Source organism: Nerophis ophidion, linkage group LG20 (genome assembly GCF_033978795.1).
Source record: "Nerophis ophidion isolate RoL-2023_Sa linkage group LG20, RoL_Noph_v1.0, whole genome shotgun sequence".
Taxonomy (NCBI): domain Eukaryota; kingdom Metazoa; phylum Chordata; class Actinopteri; order Syngnathiformes; family Syngnathidae; genus Nerophis; species Nerophis ophidion.
Window position 1 is genome coordinate 19367397 of NC_084630.1, and position 15242 is coordinate 19382638.

Here is a 15242-nt window from a genome sequence, read left to right on the forward strand (position 1 = left end):
ACACTGTATGAAAAAAATAGTCAACAACAGAAGGAGATAATGTCCGCAGGAACCTACCACAAAGTGAAGGACATACACTATTTGATTTCCTATTATGCAGCTCATTTTTATTTGACGGTTACTGAAATAACTTGTGTGACATCATGCACAAAAGTGCACTTTATTTGTTTTGAGCTATTGTAGTGGTGTTCTGTACAAAAAGTGCACTTTAATTTAGGGTTGTTTTGATGTGTCATCTTAGTGACATCATGCACAAAAGTGCACTCATAGCTTGTTTTAAAATGTCTCTGACAAACTTGCACTTGTAGCGGTTGATTTACGGACATAATTCGCCACACCTAGTGCTTGACCTTATTGTTATTATTCACTGTACTGTTCGAGTGTGCACATGACAATGTTGTTCTGTTTCACTGTACTGTTCAATTGGGCACATGACAAGGTTGTTCCGTTGCAGGTAATTCGGCGCGGCCCCTTTAAGTGGCCGTCAGGAGATTCTCCCAAAGGTGGGGGTTTGTTGTTCCCGCCATTTTTGAGTGTTTTAAGTCAGGCTGTTTTGTTCTAAAAGAATAAAGGACGCACACGTTTTTGTGTGTCAACGATACACGAAGTTGTCTTGCTTTCACGCTACAAGCACAACACTGAACGAATTCAGTGGATTTTTTTTCGACCATGACGGCGAATGCAGTTCCTCTGAAGCTGCCCGAGTTCTGGGAATCTTCCGCGACTGTATAGTTTGCCCAGGCCGAGGCACAGTTCACCCTGCGAAGTATCACCGAAGACGACACTAAGTTCCATTATGTTGTGTCCTCCCTCGGGAGCGCGACGGCGTCCAGAGTGGCTAGCGTCCTTACGAACCCACCGGAGAGGAACAAGTACCTCACGTTGAAGGCTCACCTGTTACAGACATTTGGACTTACCGACGCGGAGCGAGCTCGTCGCCTTTTTTCGTTGCAGGGGCTTGGCGATTGCAAGCCCTCTGAACTCATGGACAAAATGCTAAACCTCTTGGGTGAGCACAGCCCAGGATTCCTGTTCGTGCAGCTTTTCCTGACACTCCTGCCTTCTCAGGTGCGGGCTGCTTTGGCTAACACCGCCATTTTGGACTGCCGCAAACTAGCTGCGGAAGCGGATAAAGTTTTTGTAGCCACCCAACCGACCTATGTGGCTGCATTTCTACCGGCTGAGGCAGATTCGCCCACTATCGCGGCTGCCGCCGCGGTAGCAGCGCCCCCCAGGCGGCAACCGGATTCTGGACTATGTTTTTTCCATGCGAAGTTCGGGACAAAAGCCAGGCGCTGCCGACCCCCGTGCAGTTTTCGAGGACCGCCGCCGGGAAATGCCGGGGCCGGCGCTCAGCAGTAGCCATGAGTGTCGGCAGTACTGGCAGGCTGCTCTTCATCCAAGACTCCCTCTCTGGACGTTGGTTCCTGTGTGACACGGGCGCGCAGAGGAGCGTCCTGCCAGCATCAAACTTGGACATGCTGTCTGAGTCTCATGGCCCCCCCATGGAAGCGGCCAACGGCAGCCCCATCCGCACTTATGGAATACGGTACGTGGAAGTGTGTTTTGGTGGACAGCGTTTCAGTTGGAACTTTGTGACTGCTAAAGTGACAGTGCCGCTCATCGGGGAAGATTTTCTCTGTGCTTTCGGCCTCTTTGCGGATGTTAAAAACAGGCGTTTGGTGGATGCAATTACGTTCTGCTCCTACAAGTGCAGTCTCAGCGCGACAGACTCATTCAGACTTTCCAGCATGCTACCCACCGCAGACGTTTTTCTGCGCCTCCTCGCCGATTTCCCCACCCTGGTGCAGCCCACGTTCTCGTCAGCTACCACCAAACATGGTGTGGAACACCACATCTCCACCACGGGCCCCCCTGTGCACGCACGTGCCCGGCGCCTGGACCCCGCTAAGCTCTCCGTTGCTAGAGCTGAATTTGAGACCATGGAACGCCTCGGAATAATTCGCCGCTCAGACAGCCCGTGGGCGTCGCCCCTCCAGATGGTGGAGAAGCCCGGAGGTGTGGTTGGCGGCCGTGCGGGGATTACCGCAGACTCAACTAGGCGACTACCCCGGACCGTTACCCGGTCCCCCACATACAAGACTTTTCCGCCAACCTGGCTGGTAAAACTGTATTTTCTAAGGTAGATCTCGTCCGGGGCTATCATCAGGTGCCGGTCCACCCCTCTGATATTCCGAAGACAGCGGTAATTACCCCATTTGGACTGTTTGAATTTTTACTTATGCCGTTTGGCCTTAAGAGCGCCGCACAGACTTTCCAGCGGTTGATGGACTCTTACGTGATTTGCCGTTTTTGCTTGTTTACTTGGACGATATCCTGGTAGCAAGCACCTCGCAAGCCGAACATGTGACCCACCTTAGGACTCTTTTTCAGCGTCTTAGCCAACACGGGCTCATTGTTAACCCGGCTAAGTGCCAATTCGGGGTGTCTGTGATCGACTTCCTCGGTCATCGTGTCACGGAGTGCGGGGCAGTTCCCCTCCCAGCAAAGGTGGCTGCCATCGCAAACTTCCCCCGCCCACTCACGGTTAAGGCTCTCCAGGAGTTCCTGGGCATGGTAAATTTTTATCATTGTTTTATTCCCAGGGCAGCTGACCTCATGCGGCCGCTGTATGATGCTCTTAAAGGAGCTGCTCCCAAGCACATGGTGGACTGGTCTGACACGCGGCACAGTGCTTTTGTGGGGGTCAAGTCTGCTCTCGCTAACGCTACCCTGCTGGCACACCCATTACCCGATGCTCCCATTGCAATCACCACGGACGCGTCAGACTATGCCGTAGGTGCAGTGCATGAGCAGTGGGTGGGCGGCACTTGGCAACCTTTGGCTTTCTTTAGCAGGCAATTGCGCCCCTGCGAGCGGAAATATAGCACATTTGACCGTGAGCTCCTCGGCCTCTATCTGGCCATACGCCATTTCCGTTCGTTGCTTGAGGGCCGGCCTTTCACAGCTTTTGTGGACCACAAACCGCTCACTTTCGCGATGGCCAAGACAGCTGAACCGTGGTCGGCTCGGCAACAGAGGCACCTTTCCTACGTCTCAGAGTTCACGACAGACATCCAGCACCTTGCTGGTAAGAACAATGTCGTTGCTGACTGCTTTTCCCGAGTTGTCGCTGGCACTGTCCATGTCGGGCTCGATTTTGCTCAAATGGCAGTTGACCAGGCCGACGACCCTGACATCAAAGCTCTGAAGGCTGCAACCACAGGGTTACGGTTGTCTGAGGTCCCTTTTGAGGACACAGGGGTTATGCTCCTTTGTGACATCGCTACCGGTCGGCCACGGCCCCTTGTGCCCGCCTGTTGGAGGCGGCGTGTTTTGACTCCATCCATGGCCTTTCTCACCCGGGGAGGAAACCTTCCCAGCGGCTAGTAGCTGCAAAATTTGTCTGGCGGGGATTAAAGAAAGATGTTAGGGACTGGGTTTCCACCTGTGTAGCATGCCAGCGCTCAAAGGTGCACTCCCACACGCGGGCTCCACTGGCTCCGTTTACGGTTCCGGAGCGCCGTTTTGACCATGTCAATGTGGACTTGGTCGGCCCTCTTCCATCCTCACGCAGCTACACATACCTTTTTATGATGGTTGACAGGACCACCCGCTGGCCGGAAGCAGTACCTCTGACGTCCACTACCTCCGCAGAGGTGGCACGCGCGTTCATTGGTACGTGGGTTGCCCGTTTCGGTACCCCGTCGGACATATCATCCGACCGGGGCTTGCAGTTCACTTCTGAGCTTTGGGCCGCTGTGGCCGAGAGCTTGGGAGTGAAACTCCACCACACAACGGCGTATCACCCACAGGCCAATGCTATGTGTGAGCGATTTCACAGATCCATGAAGGCAGCGCTTAGGGCGTCCCTGAAGGACAGCGCCTGGGTAGACAAACTCCCTTGGGTAATGCTGGGCCTTCGGACTGCCCCCAAGGAAGACCTGCAATCTTCCTCGGCAGAGTTGGTGTATGGGCAGCCCCTGCGTGTGCCGGGTGATTTCATTCCTAACACGATGGCATCTTGGTCCGCTGGTGAGCAACGAGCTGCTCTCCTCGATGCTGCCAAGGGTTTTGCCCCCATCCCCACTTCTCAGCACGGACTTACGCCGTCTCATGTTCCCACTTCTTTAAGGGGTGCAGCTTTTGTTTTTGTCCGCCACGACGCCCACCGCGGCCCCTTTCAGCCCCCTTACAATGGGCCATTTCGCGTCCTAGAGAGCGGGGACAAACATTTTCTCTTGGATATCGGGGGTCGGTCTGAAAAGATCACGGTGGACCGGCTGAAAGCAGCCCACTTAGATCTTAGTCAGCCGGTTACCACAGCTGTACCCCCACGCCGGGGTCGTCCGCCCGCGTTGCCTAGGCCTCATAATGACTTTTTGCATCCTTCTGAGCAATCCCTCGGTACCTTGGACTGTGCAGATTCCATTCCGGTTCCCCCTGCTGACTCTCCGGCGTTAGTACCAGTCTGGCGCACCCGGTCTGGTAGACCTGTTCGTGCCCCTGTCTATTGACCGTTTATTTTCCTTAGTGAGGGCGAATTCTGGGGGGACGTGTGTAGCGGTTGATTTACGGACATAATTCGCCACACCTAGTGCTTGACCTTATTGTTATTATTCACTGTACTGTTCGAGTGTGCACATGACAATGTTGTTCTGTTTCACTGTACTGTTCAATTAGGCACATGACAAGGTTGTTCCGTTGCAGGTAATTCGGCGCGGCCCCTTTAAGTGGCCGTCAGGAGATTCTCCCAAAGGTGGGGGTTTGTTGTTCCCGCCATTTTTGAGTGTTTTAAGTCAGGCTGTTTTGTTCTAAAAGAATAAAGGACGCACACGTTTTTGTGTGCAATGATACACGAAGTTGTCTTGCTTTCACGCTACAAGCACAACACACTTTCCGTTTTGGAAATTACATGAATGTTTGTACCACTTCTTAATAAATGTTTGATAAATAGACTTTTGGTAAATTGACTTGTTTGTGATTTCCCTCTCTGCATGAAAGTTTAAAATAAGAGTATATTAATGCAGTATGAAGAAGAATGTTTTAACGGCCTACTGAAATGAGATTTTCTTATTTAAACGGGGATAGCAGGTCCATTCTATGTGTCATACTTGATCTTTCCACGATATTGCCATATTTTTGCTGAAAGGATTTAGTAGAGAACATCGACAATAATGTTCGCAACTTTAGGTTGCTATTAAAAAAGCCTTGCCTTTACCGGAAGTAGCGGACAATGTGCGCGTGACGTCATGGGTTGTAGAGCTCCTCACATCCTCACATTGTTTACAATCATAGCCAGCAGCAGCTGGAGCTATTCTGACCAAGAAAGCGACAATTTCCCCATTAATTTGAGCGAGGATGAAAGATTCGTGGATGAGGAAATTTAGAGTGAAGGCCTAGAAAAAAGAAAAAAAAAAGTCGAAGGCAGTGAGAGCGATTCAGTATTTTTAGACACATTTACTAGGAAAATTCTGGGAAATCCCTTATCTGCCTATTGTGTTGCTAGTGTTTTAGTGAGTTAAATAGTACCTTAAAGTCAGAGGGGTGTGGCCACGGGTGTGTTGACGCCAGTGTCTGAGAGAAGTCACGGCAGCTGCAGGAGGACGCTGGCTCCGCTGATCTCTGGTTAGAGGCGAATTATTTCCACAATTTTCTCACCGAAAACTGCCGGTTGACATGTAGTCGGGAACCATGTTCGTTTGACCGCTCTGATCCATAGTAAAGCTTCACCTCCGGGAATTTTAAACAAGGGAACACCGTGTGTTTGTGTGGTTAAAGGCTAAAAGATTCCCTTTTCTTATTTTATTTTGACTTGTCCGTTATTAATTGAACAAATCGCAAAAGATTCAGCAACACAGATGTCCAGAATACTGTGTCATTATGCGATGAAAAGAGATGACCCCGCTGGAAATTTAAAGTTGTAATTTGGTAAACTAAACCGGCCGTATTGGCATGTGTTGCAATGTTAATATTTCATCTTTAATGTATAAACTATCAGACTGCGTGGTGGGTAGTAGTGGGTTTCAGTAGGACTTTATTTATTAAACATAAGATCATTGTCTCCCAAAACGTTGTTAGTTAATGATATCATCAGAGACAACAATCTTAACGTCATCGGTCTCAGCGAAACCTGGCTTAAACCAAACGACTTTTTTGCGCTAAATGAGGCATGTCCTCCTAACTTTACACATGCGCATATTGCCCGTCCGCTTAAAAGGGGTGGGGGGCCCGCACTAATATACAACGAAAACTTTAACCTTAGTCCTAACATAAATAATAAATATAAATCGTTTGAGGTGCTTACTATGAGGTCTGTCACACCGCTGCCTCTACACCTGGCTGTTATCTACCGCCCCCCAGGGCCCTATTCGGACTTTATCAGTGAATTCTCAGAGTTCGTTGCTGATCTAGTGACGCACGCCGATAATATAATCATAATGGGGGAAGTTAATATCCATATGAATACCCCATCGCGACTGTGTTGGATCCAATATGGATTTAACTTTCACAGTATCATGTTAGACCCGCTCGACATCCATTGCTTTCGTCCTCTCCAAGGTTCTCATAGTCATCATTGTCACCGACGTCCCACTGGGTGTGAGTTTTCCTTGCCCTTATGTGGGCTCTACCGAGGATGTGGTAGTGGTTTGTGTTGTGGTTTGTGCAGCCCTTTGAGACACTAGTGATTTAGGGCTATATAAGTAAACATTGATTGATTGACTGATATTGTAGACACATAGAATCGTCATACTGCTGTGATTATATGCATCAAGTCTTCATTCAAGGCTAAGGCAAAATATGGAGATAAGTATGGTGTATCGTGACATGGCCTAAAAATATCGAGATATTAATAAAAGGCCATATCGCCCAGCCCTAATCTAATCACAGATGTTAAAGATGAACATACCACTCTGTTAGACTTTTGGAGTCCTGAGGAAGCTGCTGGAGAGATGAGTGGTGAGGGCTGAACTTGTTCAGGTCTTTAGGAGGAACATACATTGGCTTAACTTGTGTACTTGGACTGTAAGGAAGAAGCAGTGTCACTAACACACTATACGAATGGGTCATTGATCACAAAGTCTCCTTACCTGTCGATTGGGATCCGAGGTATCTCGGGGCTCAATGACTCCGTTATCTGGTTTAGAATCCAAGGTAGAGGGTGCAACTTCTCTATTGTTTCCTAAAAAAAAATAATTAAAAAAAATGTCTGTTTCTGGATTTTATTATGGATTTGGTTCTACCCTTGTATTGTTTCTGTTTACCCGTTTTCATACATTGGCACCGAGCGATGGCGACTGACCATTATTGTATCTCTTAAGCGCCACTTTAGTTGGGGAATGTAATATCCGAAATCGCTCTAGACCAGGGGTCACCAACGCGGTGCCCGTGGGCACCAGGTAGCCCGTAAGGACCAGATGAGTCGCCCGCTGGCCTGTTCTAAAAATAACTCAAATAGCAGCACTTACCAGTGAGCTGCCTCTATTTTTTTAATTGTATTTATTTACTAGCAAGCTGGTCTCGCTTTGCTCGACATTTTTAATTCTAAGAGAGACAAAACTCAAATAGAATTTGAAAATCCCAGAAAATATTTTAAGGACTTGGTCTTCACTTGTTTAAATAAATTCATAATTTTTTTTACTTTGCTTCTTATAACTTTCAGAAAGACAATTTTAGAGAAAAAAATACAACCTTAAAAATGATTTTAGGATTTTTAAACACATATACCTTTTTACCTTTTAAATTCCTTCCTCTTCTCTCCTGACAATTTAAATCAATGTTCAAGTAAATGTATTTTTTATTGTAAAGAATAATAAATACACTTTAATTTGATTCTTCATTTTGGCTTCTGTTTTTTCGACAAAGAATATTTGTGAAATATTTTTTCAAACTTATTATGTTTAAAATTCAAAAAAAATATTCTGGCAAATCTAGAAAATCTGTAGAATCAAATTTAAATCTTGTTTCAAAGTATTTTTTAATTTCTTTTAAATTTTTTGTTCTGGAAAATCTAGAAGAAATAATGATTTGTCTTTGTTAGAAATATAGCTTGGTCCAATTTGTTATATATTCTAACAAAGTGCAGATTGGATTTTAACCTATTCGAAACATGTCATCAACATTTTAAAATTAATCTTAATCAGGAAAAAATACTAATGATGTTCCATAAATTATTTTTTTAATTTTTTCAAAAAGATACGAATTAGTTAGTTTTTAACTTCATATTTTTTGGTTGATTTTTATTTTATTTTAAAGAGTCGAAATTGAAGATAAGCTATGTTTCAAAATTTTATTTTAATTTTTTTCATGTTTTCTCCTCTTTTAAACCGTTCAATTAAGTGTTTTTTTCATCATTTATTCTCTACAAAAAAAACTTCCATAGAAGGAAAATGTACGACGGAATGACAGACAGAAATACCCATTTTTTATGTAAATAGATTTATCTATTAAAGGTAAATTGAGCAAATTGGTTATTTCTGGCAATTTATTTAAGTGTGTATCAAACTGGTAGCCCTTCGCATTAATCAGTACTCAAGAAGTAGCTCTTGGTTTCAAAAAGGTTGGTGACCCTTGTTCTAGACCTTTCTCATGACTTTTCTCTCATGTTTAGCTTTTCTATGCCATGTGTTTGATATCCAGAGCGTTGCTTCTATAATGATCATGTTGCCAGACAGTTGTTTTAGAAGTGAATTACAGTGGGGCAAAAAAGTATTTAGTCAGCCAGCGATTGTGCGAGGTCTCCCACTTAAAATGATGACAGAGGTCTGTAATTTTCATCATAGGTACACTTCAACTGTGAGAGACAGAATGTGGAAAAAAAATCCACAAATTCACATTGTAGGAATTTTAAAGAATTTATTTGTAAATTATGGTGGAAAATAAATATTTGGTCACTTCAAACAAGGAAGATCTCTGTCTCTCAAAGACCTGTAACTTCTTCTTTAAGAAGCTCTTCTGTCCTCCATTCGTTACCTGTATTAATGGAACCTGTTTGAACTCGTTCTCTGTATAAAAGACACCTGTCCACTGCCTCAAACAGTCAGACTCCAAACTCTACTATGGCCAATACCTAAGAGCTGTCGAAGGACACCAGGAAAAGAATTGTAGACCTGCACCAGACTGGGAAGAATGAATCTACAATAGGCAAGCATTTTGGTACCGGTACCAAAATATTGGTATATACCCTAGCCAACTGTGATTTTTCCTTATTGGACAGTGGCATCTAAAAATATTGACAAAGATAACCACAAAGCTTTTATAGTGTATAAAACATACAACTAATAATAATTTACAAGTGTTTTTCAACCACTCGTGTGCCGTGAGATATTGTCTTTATGCAACTTTCAAAAAATATTTTTTGCAAATCAATAATTATAATAATGTCCCGTTTTGTAGTGCCTGTGCTGTGCAGAGCTCAGCAGGGTAAGCATGTGATACTCCATATCAGTCAAAGCAGCAGGTAGTTCATTGATTTGTTGAAGTCGGAACACGTTGAGGATGGTTTGTTGTGATCCCAGCATGCAGAGCACAGCGGGAGGCAGGGTGCAGGTAAAAAGGTGTGTAACGCGCAAACCAAAAAAGAACAAAAGGCAAGTCCCGCTTGGAAATGGCACTGAAGCATAGGAATGGCTATGGAAAACAAAAGTAAAACTGAGCTTGCTACAAAGTAAGCAAAAACAGAATGCTGGACGACAGCAAAAACTTACAGAGTGTAGAGCAGAGACGGCGTCCACAAAGTAGATCCGTACATGACATGACAATCAACAATGTCCCCACAAAGAAGGATAGCGTACGCACAACTTAAATAGTCTTGATTGCCAAAACAAAGCAGGTGTGGCCAAGAGCACTCAAAGGAAGGCGTGGAGCTGCTACAGGAAAACACCAACAAAACAGGAAAATAACAGCGCAAGACAGAAACTAAAGCACGACACGCAGAACACGACAACAAACTCAAAATAAGGCACGACAACCTGCTGGAGTTTCTTTTTTTAACATTTTCTGTTGGTGGTGTGCCTATTTTTTTTTTTATGAAAAAAATGTGCCGTGGCCCAAAAAAGGTTGAAAAACACTGATTTACAAGCTGTTTTCAAAGATTGTAGACTTTCAAATAACTTTAATACATTTGTAATATTATTTCTAGTTGTGCCACCAATCTGGCTGTGTTCCTTACTTGAATTTTGCACACACAAAAAATGTTTACTTACAATTTGATACAGTGAGTTTCAAGATAAATAAAAATTTTTTATCGGGAACTATTATGATTTTCATATTTTCTGACTCACAAATGTTGTTCCAATGTTGGATAACATATTTCCTTGAATTGCCACCGGGGCGTTAATTAACTTAAAACCTCGTCTCACTCCGGCGTTTACCATAGGCATGCGGTAAATTTAAGCCTGCGCTTATAAATTTGAGTGTGATGTAAGGGTACCATCATGAAAAAAAACCTTATTATGGTCTTACCTTTACTTATAAATGAAGTCCATGCACAGTTCCTTCTGATCAAAAGCATCGATAACTCGTTAATAGAAGTCTTCCTTAGCTTTCTTGAGTTTTAAAAGTCTCTCTGTATCGATGGAGATCTTCCTTTATTACCTCCTGCTTTGATTAAAAGTCCAGTTTAGAAAACTGTTTTATTTTAGATATGTAATCCTCCATGTTAAAAGTGCAAGCCAGAGGAAAAAAATAAACGATCGCTGCTCACTCTTGCTGTTTGTTGTCACTTCTTCTGCAACCGAGTAGTCGCAAGAAGGATCACTAGCGCCCTCTACCACCAGGAGGCGGGAGTCATTTAATGACTCATATTTGACACACACAGCTACGGTACATTAATAAAACATAGCTGTGCACTGTTCTTTCTAGCATATTCAATAGCTTGGACCTTAAATCCTACTGAATAGCTCTTAATCTTCTTCCCTTCATGCGATTTCAAATTATTGAAATTAGCCTCCTCGATTTTGAAAATGATGACAGGTGAAGTGTCATTCGTGACGTGACGAGTTTGACCCGGCGGAAATTCTAGGCATATGCTAATTATTTAGCGACATGCGCTAATAAAAATAATATTTTGCGAAACGAGTTTGACCCGACGTTAATCCTGAGCCGGCGGTAATGCCAAGCATGCGCTAATTATTTTGCGAAACAAGTTTGACCCGGCAGTAATTTAAGGCAGGCGCGTACTATATACCATTAGTAGTTTACCTCAATACATTTGTTTGACAGTTGTTTATTTTTTGCACAGTTACAACGTTTATTTAATAACATTTTTAACTAAAAAAAAAATAGATTCTTGGCTGTCACTCACCTGGTCTCCGCAGAGAGTGCGTGCACACATACAAAAGCAGTCCAAGAGAAGGAACACATATGTTATAATAGAAAATACACCTAATGACAGGTTGATGTTACCATCCAAAAGTCTCGGAAGACCATGGATTGGCGCCCCTTGGATATGATTTAGTTGGACATGCAGCGTCTGCTGTGGCTCTTTAGACCCAGACGGGAGTGACAGTCTCTGTTGTACTTGGTGCATTTGTAGGTCGGGTCAGCTCCAGGATGTAGTTGCTTGTTCTTTCTCTGAGCTCGCTTCTCATCTGCAAGCTGGCGGAGTTTTGCCTCGCCAGCTTTCAGTCCAGTGTCTCCAGTTGGATCTGTCCTGAGCAAGCTCTTCCCAGTTGTTCAGGTCCACGTCGAACGCTTTCAGGTCACGCTTGCAGACATCCTTGAAGCGGAGATGTGGCCGTCCCGTTGTCCTCTTGCTAGAGGCAAGCTCTGCGTAGATGATGTTTTTGGGGATGCAGCCATCGTCCATTTGACGCACATGGCCCAGCCATCGAAGGCGATGCTGAGGAAGGAGAGTGACCATGCTGGGAATCTTGGCTTGCATCAGCACTTCGTTGTTGGTCACAGGATCACTTCATATAATCCCGAGTATGTGACGGAGGCAGCGCATGTAAAAGGCACTTAGCCTCTTCTCCTGCGAGGAGTACAGAGTCCAGGGTTCGCTGGCGTACAAGAGAGTGCTTAGCACGCAAGCACGATACGCAGCGATCTTGGTGTTTATTGTCAGGATTCTGTTGGTCCACACTCTTTGCGACAACCTGGCCAAGGTTGTGGATGCCATGCCAATCCTCTTGTTCATCTCTGCTTCCAGTGAGAGGTTGTCAGTGATGGTGGAGCTGTGTCTCCAGCTGGATCTGTCCTGAGCAAGCTCTTCCCAGTTGTTCAGGTTCATGTCGAGCGCTTTCAGGTCATGCTTGCAGACAACCTTGAAGCCGAGATGTGGCCGTCTCGTTGTCCTCCTGCTAGAGGCAAGCTCTGCGTGGAGGATGTCTTTGGGGATGCGGACATCGTCCATTCGACGCACATGGCCCAGCCATCGGAGGTGACGCTGACGGAGGAGAGTGACCATGCTGGGAATCTTGGCTTGCATCAGCACCTCGTTGGTCACAGGATAACTCCATATAATCCCGAGTATGCGACGGAGGCAGCGCATGTGAAAGGCACTTAGTCTCTTCTCCTGCGAGGAGTACAGAGTCCAGGATTCACTGGCGTACAAGAGAGTGCTTAGCACGCAAGTACGATACGCAGCGATCTTGGTGTTTATTGTCAGGATTCTGTTGTTCCACACTCTTTGCGACAACCTCGCCAAGGTCGTGGATGCCTTGCAGATCCTCTTGTTGATCTTTGCTTCCAGTGAGAGGTTGTCAGTGATGGTGGAGCTGTGTCTCCAGCTGGATCTGTCCTGAGCAAGCTCTTCCCAGGTGTTCAGGTCCATGTCGAACGCTTTCAGGTCACGCTTGCAGACATCCTTGAAGCGGAGATGTGGCCGTCCCGTTGTCCTCTTGCCAGAGGCAAGCTCTGCGTGGAGGATGTCTTTGGGGATGCGGACATCGTCCATTCGACGCACATGGCCCAGCCATCGTAGGCGATGCTGACGGAGGAGAGTGACCATGCTGGGAATCTTGGCTTGCATCAGCACCTCGTTGTTGGTCACAGGATCACTCCATATAATCCTGAGTATGTGACGGAGGCAGCGCATGTGAAAGCACTTAGTCTCTTCTCCTGCGAGGAGTACAGAGTCCAGGATTTGCTGGCGTACAAGAGAGTGCTTAGCATGCAGGCACGATACACAGCGATCTTGGTGTTTATTGTCAGGATTTTGTTGTTCCACACTCTTTGCGACAACCTGACCAAGGTCGTGGATGCCTTGCCGATCCTCTTGTTGATCTCTGCTTCCAGTGAGAGGTTGTCAGTGATGGTGGAGCCAAGGTATGTGAACTAGCTGACGACCTCTAATTCCTGGTCGTTATTGGTGATACAGGGTGGTTCAGCATCTCGGGCCATCACATTTGTCTTCTTCAGACTGATAGTCAGGCTGAACTGGTCGCATGCCTTTGCAAAGCAGTCCATCAGGCTCTGTAGCTCTTCTTCTGTGTGGGTGGCCAGAGCAGTGTCATCTGCAAACAGCATGTCTCTGAAGGGTACCTCGTGGAACTTGCTCTTTGCTTTTAGGTAAGCCAGGTTGAACAGTCAGCCGACTGACCGAGTGTGGAGGTAAACGACCTCGGTCGACGATCGGAAAGCGCGGTTCAAAAGAACATCAAAGAAATGCCGAAGAGAGTGGGAGTGAGGACATACCCCAGCTTAACGCTAATGCGGATGTCTAACGCAAGCTATTTAAATTGCTATTATCAGCTACCGACACCTAAAGTTAATGCGCGTGCATGTGCTACTGCACATTATTTACGAGAAGCCATAAATGGTCGGGATAAACTGTGTGAAATACATTGAAAAGTTTCTGCCCTCCGCTTATTTGTGTGAATGTTGCAAACAGCCTCTTTAATAAACCCGGAGCCCCCCGTGGGCAGGGGCTGTGTCTGCAGCTTATGACTACACTACCAATAAGGTTTCTTCCTTACCTGTGCCCTATGATGGATGATATCCACCAGGAGACCATGCAACACAGCAAGTCGCAAAGGTAGATCCACATAGCCGTCAAATGAGCTCATCGGGGTCTCTGTGTAAGGATTGGACACGGTTTGCAGAAAGCCTCTCATTCTGTCCCAATGCTGCTGTAAGAAGTCATTCATGAACAGCATGTACTCCTCCTTCTCACCAAATCTGCATTCAAAAAAACAAACAAAAAAATCCCAAAACGTTTCAATCTACTTTTTGACAATGTACTGTATACAATGGTACCTCAACTTAAAGCACAGTGCGTTCCACGACCAAGCTCAAAACTCATCTTGCATCCAAAAAGCAGCCCCGCCCAGTGAAATGAATTGAAACCCATTTAACATATTTTTCGGCCCATAAAGCGCACTTAAAATATTTTAATTTTCGCAAAAATCGACAATGCGCCTTATAACCCAATGCCCCTAATGCACGGACTAATTATGGTTGTGCTTACCCACCTCGAAGCAATTTTATTTTGGACATGTTGTAATGATAAGTGTGACCAGTAGATGGTAGTCATACATAACAGATATGTGTAGACTGCAATGTGACGTCAGTAAACAACACCAAAACTTTAAATGTTCCATTGAAAATAAAGAACATTATACACAGCACTCAAAAAACTGTCAAAAATGTTTTAAAACGACTTTGAAGCCGCACCGCTTGAGGGATTGTCGGCCCATTGCGGCTACCGTAGTCAGTGACACATGTATTACTATGGTGTGTGTAAAAGGACCGCAAAACCAGTTTTTCTTACCTTCTGGTACCTTCTGATGTGTATTTAAAGGGGAACATTATCACCAGACCTATGTAAGCGTCAATATATACCTTGATGGTGCAGAAAAAAGACCTTTTTTTTTTTTAACCGATTTCCGAACTCTAAATGGGTGAATTTTGGTGAATCAAACGCCTTTCTGTTTATTGCTCTGGTGGCAATGACGTCAGAACGTGACGTCACCGAGGCAATACAGCCGCCATTTTCATTTTCAACACATTACAAACACCGGGTCTCAGCTCTGTTATTTTCCGTTTTTTCTACTATTTTTTGGAACCTTGGAGACATCATGCCTCGTCGGTGTGTTGTGGGAGGGTGTAACAACACTAACAGGGAGGGATTCAAGTTGCACCACTGGCCCGAAGATGCGAAAGTGTCTGCCGCCAGCCCCCCATTGAATGTGCCAGAGTGTCTCCACATTTTACCGGCGATGCTAAGACAGACATGGCACAGAGATGTACGGATAACCTGCAGATGCATTTGCAACAAAAAAGTAAACGAAATCACAAAG

The 15242-nt window shown here is 45.3% G+C and overlaps 1 protein-coding gene across 2 annotated transcripts in view; it reads right to left on the bottom strand.

Moving 5' to 3' along the window:
* rasal3 (RAS protein activator like 3) overlaps positions 1-15242 on the bottom strand; it is a 68785-nt gene that overhangs the window by 18233 nt on the left and 35310 nt on the right. For both annotated transcript variants that reach the window (XM_061880647.1, XM_061880648.1), the window contains 3 exons: positions 13920-14121; positions 7092-7183; positions 6911-7024 (listed from right to left, as the gene is read on the bottom strand). In XM_061880647.1, the coding sequence (XP_061736631.1) occupies positions 6911-7024; positions 7092-7183; positions 13920-14121 (408 nt within the window). The remainder of the gene's footprint in view (positions 1-6910; positions 7025-7091; positions 7184-13919; positions 14122-15242) is intronic.